This window comes from Aphelocoma coerulescens, assembly GCF_041296385.1.
Source record: "Aphelocoma coerulescens isolate FSJ_1873_10779 chromosome Z unlocalized genomic scaffold, UR_Acoe_1.0 ChrZ, whole genome shotgun sequence".
In the NCBI taxonomy this organism is placed as follows: Eukaryota; Metazoa; Chordata; class Aves; order Passeriformes; family Corvidae; genus Aphelocoma; species Aphelocoma coerulescens.
In genome coordinates, this window is record NW_027184085.1 from 23,754,411 (window position 1) to 23,764,385 (window position 9,975).

The 9,975-nt window shown below is 43.2% G+C and overlaps 1 protein-coding gene across 1 annotated transcript; it reads right to left on the minus strand.

The window, feature by feature from the left end:
- Window positions 1–3,141: 3,141 nt before the first annotated feature.
- Window positions 3,142–9,585, minus strand: F2RL1 (F2R like trypsin receptor 1). Its single transcript, XM_069002145.1, has 2 exons — window positions 9,258–9,585; window positions 3,142–5,039 (listed from the first exon to the last, which is right to left on the minus strand). Exons 1-2 carry the CDS (start codon window positions 9,328–9,330, stop codon window positions 3,937–3,939), a joined length of 1,176 nt encoding a protein of 391 aa, XP_068858246.1. The 5' UTR covers window positions 9,331–9,585; the 3' UTR covers window positions 3,142–3,936.
- Window positions 9,586–9,975: the final 390 nt, after the last annotated feature.

Here is a 9,975-nt window from a genome sequence, read left to right on the forward strand (position 1 = left end):
AAGACTTTCAAATAAACTAGGCAGCTGTGGAATAAGAGGGAAAGTTGTTTAAGAATAACTGATTACAAGGGAAGAAGCACATGGTAGCAGAGTAACAGTCTGTCTTCACTATGCCAGTAACTCACCAGTGTGGTGCCAGACCTGTACTGTTCTGCACATTTATAAATGGTCTGAAGAAGATAGAGCACTGAGGAACAAAAGTTTGCTGGTAACATTCTAACTTGGCATACAGAACTATGGCTTGTAAAATGACTGTAACCAATCAGGAGAGAGATGTAGTTACAGGCAGCTGCGTGAAAACATTGGCTCAGTGCTAAGGAGCAGGAGAAAAAAATAAAGCAATCATTGAAGATTAGGGGCTATTGGGGAAGCAACACAGAGCAAAACAGAAGTCATCACTGTACCATCCACAGTTCCAATACTATGTATTGTTTGGAGACTGTGCATGGAAATGGGAAGGTCTCAGAGAAAGGAAACAAGCTATTGCTGAGAGTGGCTGACCTGGAAGGAATTGGCTACACCACCTCAATATGTAAAGTACCTAAAAGGGAATATGATACTGGCCTACAAAACTTCAAGTGGATGGACAAGACAGTTAGGGACTCATTCACATTTTCTTCTCCTTTAGGAACGAGGGGCCACCCAATGAAGACTATGGGTCATGATTCAAAGTGAATAAAGTGAGGTTGACAACATGACACTCAAATTAGGCGAGCCAAATTAGACTTAAGGAAATTCTCATGCTGCAAGTAGCAGGATGTTGAGACAGTTAGATGGGGGATGTGATACTCGGCTGTGCTGGTTTTACTCCTACCTGGGTATCTGCCTCTAACTCGTTTCTGTTGCTGTTACACATGTTCTTAGTCACAGATAGTCCTTCTTGGCAGCAGCTTTCCTCACAGCTGGCAAGGAGCTTAGCTCCCCCAGACTTTGTCTCTTTTGTTTTCTGAACTTCAGAGCACGTTTCAACTATGCTCCATAGTGCAGCACTCAAGTGGTGCTGGCCACATCTTCAGTGCATCTGGTATGACAGCCAGGTGCCTTGTGCAGCAGTCCTGCTGTTTTCTTGACATGTCTCTTGATGCCCTGCTGTCTTGTTGACCTCCAGAGGCACAGGTGAGATTACTCTGGCAGAGCTGGATCAACCCTGAGCCTGAGTGAGCAGAGCCATTCCTACGGCCATGGGTGGAGGCTTGCTCCCTGCTGCTTGGGAGGTCAGGCGGAAGCTTTGCAGCTACTGTGCTTCAACTTGCTTTGCAGTTGCACAGCAGACACCTGTTGGTGGTGAGACAATCTGAGCCTCTCCCTTGTGCTGAACCAAGAGCTCATCCAGCAAAACAAGCAAATGCTGTTCCAAGTCAAAAGTAAACTTTCCCCCATCCTCCTGGTTTAACTTTAACCCAGAACTGATCCAATCCACCCCAAGGTCACACTTGCTTGTGACAGTATGAGGAAACAGCGTGATCATGCAATTTGGTTAGGGGAAAGACTAATCTACTTCTCAGCTGAAGCATAAGCTTGAGCTGCTTGTGAAAGCTTGACATCTTGCACATAAAATACACTGATTTTTAACTGCTCAATGCCTTCATGAATGTAGCACTGATTATTTTTTTCACATCTAAACTTTTAATCAGCAATAGGTAGGGAGAGTTTTTTGTTTCCCTTAGTGCTTGAATCGCAGAGCTGGCGTTGACCAGAAATATATTTATTATAAACTGAAGACAATCAGCTTTACACCAGCCGACCCAGCTCCCTCCTCTCCATCTCCCAAAAAAAGGGTTTAAGCAACCGGCTCCACACTACTAGGCAACATAATCATACCCCATTACTACATGGCTGCACAGACAAGCAATTGTCAGTTCAAGGAACTGATTCAAATTGATTGAACAACTAGCCTAGTCTACCTGCTCTGTGAATTGGAGCAAACTAATTCATGCTAAATTCAGGATAAGGATTTGCAATGCAGTTTCACAGGCAGAAACCTTCATTTAAATGACAGTGGGCTCCTTGAATATTATTCTCCAAAATCTGTCATACATCGTACAGCCTAATTTTAAAAGCAATCATTCTATTTATTAAAATTTCTTTCTCAAAAACCTTTCCACATACTGCGGTACCATCTAATTCTTACTCATGTCTTTGGCAGACCTCCGCTGTTGCTGCAGGTAAGAAAGATCCTTCACTGCAGCCTGCTTTGCCTGCAGATGAAGGCTAGAGGGGAGAAATGGTCAAGAGGATCAGCATTTTCCTTCACATCAGCTGCAACAGAGTTGTCTGATTGTTTGACAGGAATGACAGGAAAGAAACAACAAAGAGAATATAGATATACAAACTGTGCTTGGTGCACTTCTTATTAAATAATGTCCCCCAAAAGACCAGCTATATTAAGCATGTCATGTTTTAGACATTTAACAGTCATCTGTGAATCATGAGCAATATCTTTGTGGTATTATACAGACACACTGGCAATTTATCATCTTTACAACACACAACCTATAACCCTTGGACTCCTGACAGAGCCCAGGTAGGTCTGTAAGTACATGAACTGGATGCCCTCTCTTCATATTACTCACTACTGTGTATGGAGCAAGAAGCATACTGGGCTGCTTAGCAAGATAAAGGACACACAAACTAAGGGAGGAGTTCAGTCAGCCTTTTGTGAAGATAGTGTAACTCTCTTCATCCCAAATAGTTCCAGTGAACCATGGCCTCTTATGTACAGCTGTTTTCCAGTAAGGATGCTAACACCTTCAGTTCAGTAATAAATATGCAATTATTTCCCTGCATTTTTCAGGAAACTGGAAGAGAGAACTTTATGTCCAAGAAGCATTTGTATTCCATGCCATCTACAGCTGTAAACTCTGCTCCTTAATGAGACATATGTTAATATACATTGCTAATTTAGCTTGGTCCTCTGAAATACTATCACAAAACATCCTACTTTCATTGCTCTCTAAAGAAATGTGTCATTAGGTAAATTTTACTTTATCCATTTAGACATCACAGCTACAGTTGTCACGCTTATAATTAAGTGTTAGGAATAATATCTTTTGTACATGAAGCCAGGCAAGCTGAAATAGTCAAGTTGAATTACTTTTGAAGTGCATGTAAAAGAATAAAAGAAAGCACTCAACCCAAATGTGTTATTAAAAAAAGATCTTATTTAGATGTCTTAAAAAATACAAGGCATATTATATAAAATCAAATAGCTATCCATCAAAACTTTGTTGTATATCCCCATATAAGATCACGTACTGGCAAGTGTTAGGTAACAGTGGATAATCTCAACTAACATTTTATCCCAGTGCTAACTGATAACAAGATCAGCTTGTCAACTCAAATAGGATAACATTATATGCTTTTGTCATGTTAGTATTTACAGCACAGTAACTTGGAAAACAATACATAAGTCATACTATACCAAAGATAGTAAGCAGTCTAATCCAAGACGGTGAAATGGATTCTCCTTTCTATAGCTTCAAATGATGTTCAGTGTAAGCAGGTACACAGAGCAAGGTCCTACACACAATCTGTTCAGATGCTTAATACATTACAGTTACAGTTAAATAGAACAGATTTATCTGTTAATTAAATATACTAACAACACCGAAAATATATTCCAGAGACAATATTCCAGAGAGTTGCTTTTTAACAACTTTTACATTCAACTAGAATGTCTTCAGCCACAACTCACTTTTAGGTCAGCAACATTTTTGCACAGTATCTGAAATGTCTTTATTTTCCCCCCAGTCTAGTAGGAATATTTATCTGCTTATGATTTCTACACAAAATAAGCAGCTGTCAGTTCCAAATTCCAGGCTTTAATGTAATTAAAATGCAGAGATGTTTCTTCAGACTCTCTTGCACAAAGTAAGTCTATTGTCACTCACATCCTTTCATCAGTAATAATAAAAGTTCAGTTTTCTAAGATTAAACTCAGTAGGTTGATTTAGTGGTCCTACTTGAGTTTGAAGAATAAGAATTTGATTTCTTGGGGTACCTGCTTGATGAGAGAGATACTTGCATCCTCCGTGTAGTTCGCACACTTCGGCAAAGAAGAGCATATTTAAGGTTGTCTCTGAAGTCTTTTGAAATATAATAATAGATGAATGGATCAATACAACTATTCAAAGTGGAAAGACAGAGCGCTGTTATGTACCACACATACAGATGACTCTGGCTGTAGGCTTTGAGGAGCAAATAGTGCACAATAATCAGCACATTGCTAGGTGTAAAACAGATGAGATACATGGACAGGACAACAACAATGAGTTTGATTGCTCTTTTTCTTTTCTTCCCAGTGCTTACATCTACGATGGAAGCACTCAGGGTCTTAATCATTAGTATGTATGCGACAGCAGTGATGATAGCTGGGATTAAGAAGAGTCCAATTGCAAGTGAGAGGAAATAATTGAACATATCATGAGCCAAAACATTTTCAGGCAACACATCATGGCACGTTGTGATGTTAAGACTTGAAATATATGTTGTCTGATTAACAAGATACAATGGAATGGTGCCCAACAAAATCAGTATCCAGATAGCAATGGAGATACCCAAAGCAATTTCTGATTTCTTTTTGGAATGCACTATGGGGTTCACTACAACCCAATACCGTTGTACACTGAGACATGTCATAAAGAGGATGGAACAGTACATATTTCCATAGAAAAATCCAACAAGTACTTTGCAGAGACCTTCACCAAATAGCCAGTTATTACCATTTAGATGGTATGAAATCTTCAGTGGGAACCAGACAACAAAAAGAAGGTCTGCCAATGCCAAGTTAACCATATAAATCACAGCTGGATGTTTCTTCTTTGTTCGGAAAAAAAAGACCCAGAGGGCCATGGCATTACTTGGCAAACCAATTATAAACACAAAGATATAAACAATGGGAAGGAAAACCGTAGTCAGCTTTCCTGTGAGGACTTCTGCTGCGAATTCATCCACCTTGTATAACTCTTCAGAATTATTTGTATTTGGAACTTTCTGGCCAATGAAACTTCTTCCTCCTTGTTTGCGGGATCCATTATTCTCTAAAATTAAAAAAAAACAAAAAACAAACAAAAAAAAGTTGTTGTTGTTGTTGAAGTACAGACTTTTTGCCCTTTTAAAAAATAAATTAGATACATCAATTTACTCTGAACATTTGTGAACAGCCTTATCAACAGAAAAATTAAGACTGATGTTCAAACACTTGACAATTTATCTTTTATTTGTTTTAAATCTATTATCCAAAAGACAATATTTATCCCTATTCAAGGATTCTACCAGCAACCAAAACACTTTTCCATGTCATCAGTGATAATAAAAATGCCTTGTTAAAATGGGCTGACAAGTTCTTCTACCACCTGAACAGTTACAGTAGAAGCTTCTTCAAGTACCGCAGGGCACCATTAGATTTTCACACAGCAGTGCCAGATTACCTGAGTGCTGGGACTTACAGAACTTCACAGCAGGCTAATGTAACTGCAGTAGAAGCTTTGCCAGTTTAGATGGCTCAGAATCAGGTATGCAGTATAAAGAGCAGATACTACCTTCAGACGAGCTAAAACTGAAAGTCAGAATGCCATGTCCAAAGCCATGCAGAAGTGATCCCTAGGGCATGATACATTACAGTGTATCTGAACAGAAACTTGAACATACTAGCTCTGTGCACAAAGATGCAATAGGGTCCATTGTCTGGGATCTCCTTCAGGAGAGATGCTCTCTGTGGTTTCTATGCGAAGTGTCGGTTGGTAGAGCTGACAGCTAAGGCTGCCTCATACACAATCAGCTGCCACAACAAGCTTTGCTCTGCCTCTTCAAATGCTATGGGAGCTTACAAACCAAATGGGAGAGCCAGGTGCTCCTGACTGCTGAGTCCTGTAGGACAGACTTCAGCCCAGTTCAGAACCCCTGCATGCACAACACAGTCCTCCTCTGCAGACAGGCTAAACTGCACAGGCAGACAATGTCCTTGAATGCACACCATTCCAAAAAGTCAGTCACCTACAGACATCCATGTCCATACAGCTGAACTGTACAGACATGTAAGTTGACTGGTTTTGGGAGAATTATTTCTAAACTCAGTTTCTATCAATATTTGTGGATTTGTTTAGCCACCCCCCCCCAGCTGGCATATAAAAAAGAATCTTTTTGAGTACCTGAACAGTAAATAGCCATGAACAGTGTTGAAGCATGGCCTGTTTGTTAATAAATAATTGATACAGCTCCAGAATGAAAAAATGCATACACCTTGCATTTTAAAGAATTCTTACACAAGAAATATGTAAATACACAAGTATGAGTGTTTTCCCAGTATAGATTCCCCAAAGTAGCCCACTTCAGATAGCTGTTCCTTTCAAATTATAACCGCAAAAGTCTGATGTACAACATTAGACTCCTGTCTAGACTCTGCAAACTTCTGAAGATTTATACAGAAATACATATATATTAATACTTTTTAGAGTTTTGAATTAAGTTAGCCTAGATCCACTTCAGCACTTAAAAATCTCCAGGCCCAGGCCCCCTTCACCGGAAAACTGAGGTGTAAGAAAACTTTTTGCCAGTACAACAGCATGGACAAATCTTTGGAGCAGACTGCAAACAGTAGACTGAAGACAGAAGCTTAAATTATCCTAACAAAACAACCATTCTAGGAAAATTAATTCAAATGCAACTAGTAATTTTGGTCTATATGTGGTGTAATTACAACAAGGCAGAATTATACAAATTCTTCTTTCAGAAATTCAAGCCCCATGATTACATCAGCAATACTGTTCAGGACTGCAAAGTTTAATTATAATGCAGCAATCCTGGTTCCCTAACCCGAGCTGTGAATAGGAGAAGCCATAAAACCAGCCTGAAGGACATAGCTTATAGATACCTGATACTGAAGTGATAATTAGGTAAGCAATCCTGATTTTCTCAGGCTACAGCTTAGCTGAGAAAGTTCCTGGAGATGCTTGGAAGCAGACCCTATATTCTAAGTTGATAGGAGTTCTAAGGATACAGTAAGAAAATGCACCATACAGTGCTATGTTAAGCACCTGCCCATCAGAAAGTAGTCGATATTATCAAATTGCAGTCATACTATTTTTATTCCATTCCAAAGACTTAAATTATAGAGAACTAGAAGAGCAAATACTACCACTTTGTTCTTACTAATGTTTTGTGACCATATAAAAAACAATGCTTTGTAATTGCAGTTCAGAGGGTAGTTAGAAAAAACAAAAACCTCACCAAAAAGTCCTAAACTGTTAGTGTGCGACGTTACAGCAAGAGGTACACTAAAGTGAATGGACAGATACCTGAATCACAGACAAGACTTCGCATTGCAAGAGTGGCAGAACAGAGACAAAGGTTTCTTTTATTCTACTTTGTAACACACAGTGATTGCAGAGACCAAGTCTTGTTTTTATGTAACTTTAATTCGAGCCTCAAAAGTTCTGACTACAGATACTGGGCTGCTTTTTTCAGTCCAACTAGCACCCTATAAATATAAGGAGACAGTGTCCTGTTTCCCTGCAGTTAACACTCCCTCACCGAGTAACCAAGCCTTTGTTAGGTATGTGCATTTTCTACATCCTTTTCTTACTCTTCCACCACTTCCCGTTTTCCATAACAATCGAGCTCTTTTCCAAGACGAGTTTCACTCTGCTTGACTCACATACAGAGAATGCGGTTGACTTGCTAATCTGCCCACGGGAAAAGCGTATTCTCCTCCCACAAAGGACTGTTTCAATACCTTTGCCATTTGTCCAGAAGATATAACTCACTACATAACAAACACAGGATTATGCCTACCCTGCAGGCACAAAAGCGACAGCACCACGGCGTATCCAAAAATTAACTAGTTTACTCATGGTAGTAATACCCCCACAGGGCTAAATTTAAGATTATCCTGGTTTTTGGATCTGCAACCCAGATTCGACACAACGCCATAATGGTATCAGCCTGTTTGAAATCTGTCACAATAAGCCTCTGGCTTAGTGAATCTCCTTTGGTTGGGATGGGATCACATTTTCAGCTCATTTCAGCTCCCTACTCCAGGATATCAAGCACCCCGCTAAAACTTTTGCACACATTACTTTTCCCTCTCTCCCTCGTCCCCGAGAATTCTAAATTCCTCACTTCGTCCAGGTCAGACAGTTAGGCTATTAAGTGACAGTATAATTTCAGGAACTCTGCTCTGAACAACACAATTTGCAGGTACCTGTATCTATCCCTTGAGAAAATATGACGTATACTTGGCTTCAATACGTATATCCTATGCTTGGCTTCAATATTTAAGCAATCTTCACGCATATGATTTTATTAGGTAAATAAGCCCAGGAAAAAATATAGAAGGACACAGTGCAAAGGTACGCAGATATGGCAGTGGGGTTTATTATAAAATGTGGCCAAAAATTAACATCATGCAGTGAAATATTAATATGAATGACTGCTTAGATTCTTTTTCCTCAAACAGCACTTTAGTTCAACAAGCAATAATATAAAATAACAATTTAAAAAGAATCCTAGCTTTTTAGAGCACGGGAAAAAAACCAAGAACGTGGTCTTGAAAGTTTTCTCATGTTTATCGTAAGGGAGCGGGGAGGGGACTACAAGAAGTTTGGAGAAGGGCTTTTTACAAGGCCACTAAGTGACAGGACTAGAGAGAATGGTTTTAAATGGAAAGAGAGCAGATTTAGATTAGAGAGTAGGAAGAAACTCTTCATGTGAGAGTGGTAAGGCACTGGAAAAGGTTGCCCAGAGAAGCTGTGGATGTCCCATCCCTGGCAGTGCTCAAGGCCAGGCTAGACGGGTCTCTGAACAACCTGGTCTAGTGGAAGCTGTCCCTGCCCGTGGCAGAGGGTGTTGGAACTAGATGGGCCTTACAGTGCCTTCCAAGCCAGACCAATCCACGGCTCTCTACAAGGCGGGTGAAGCCAAGAAGCACCGCGAGCCACACAAGTCCGGAGGGAGCTGCTCGCCCCGCCCGGCTGCTCGCCCGTGGAGCGCTTTCCCTCCCCGCCAGGGATCCCTGCCAGCGGATCCCGGCAGCCACACTGCCACCCGCACGGGTTATCCGACCCGCTCGACTCCGCGGAACCCCGCCCCGTCCGCTCCGGGCTCCCCGCACCCCAGCCAGGCCAGACACCTGCCCCGCCGAGGGCCCCGTCGTGCCCCCGCCCGCGGCTGAGGAGCGGCCGAGCCCGCCGGGGGTGCCGCGCTGGCCGCCCCGCTGATCCCAGCCGAGCTGCCCGGTCACGCCGCGCCGCTCCGCTCACCTCCAGCGGCGGCAGCTCCCAGCAGCGCACAGAACAGTAGCAGCAGGCACAACCCAGGACGCACAGCCATCATCTCACCGCGCTCCAGCCGCCACCACTCCCCCCGCACTCTCGACCAGTTTCACCTGATACCTGAGCGGGGCGGGGCAGAGGGCGCGGCCGGGCCCAGCACCAGCCCCGCGGCGGGCGGGCCCAGGCCGGGCCCGTCCCTCACGGAACAGGGTGGTGGCGCTGTCCCCGGAATGGCTGGAGTTGGGCGGCCCGGGGTCCCCGCAGGCTGCTGGTCGGCCTCAGGCCGCGCCTGGCGACCGCTCGGCCGGTGAAGGGCGGAGCGGCTCCCGGGGCTCCCGGCTCTTACCCCGCTCACGCTGCGCCCACGGTCGCCCGTCCGCGAGCCCTGCCCGCGGCTGCCGCGCTGTTAACGGCCTCTGGCTGCCCAGTACAGCCGAGCTGCGCGGCTGGAGCGGCCGCCGCTGCAGTAGCCACGGTCCGTGCCGAGCTGCTGCTGCAGCGGAGCAGAATTGTTCTGGATCACAGGGCCCAGGAGCGTTTAGTGGGCGTCTGTTACATCAGCTGCCTTGTGACATACTGCGTTGTGCGTTCCAGGTTTCTTATTCTTCTGTGTCAGTATCGTGGAATCTTAGAACAGGTCAGGTTGGAAGAGAAAATCATCTGGTCCAATCTGCCTGGCCAAGCAGGGTCCTCTGGAGCGCATTAG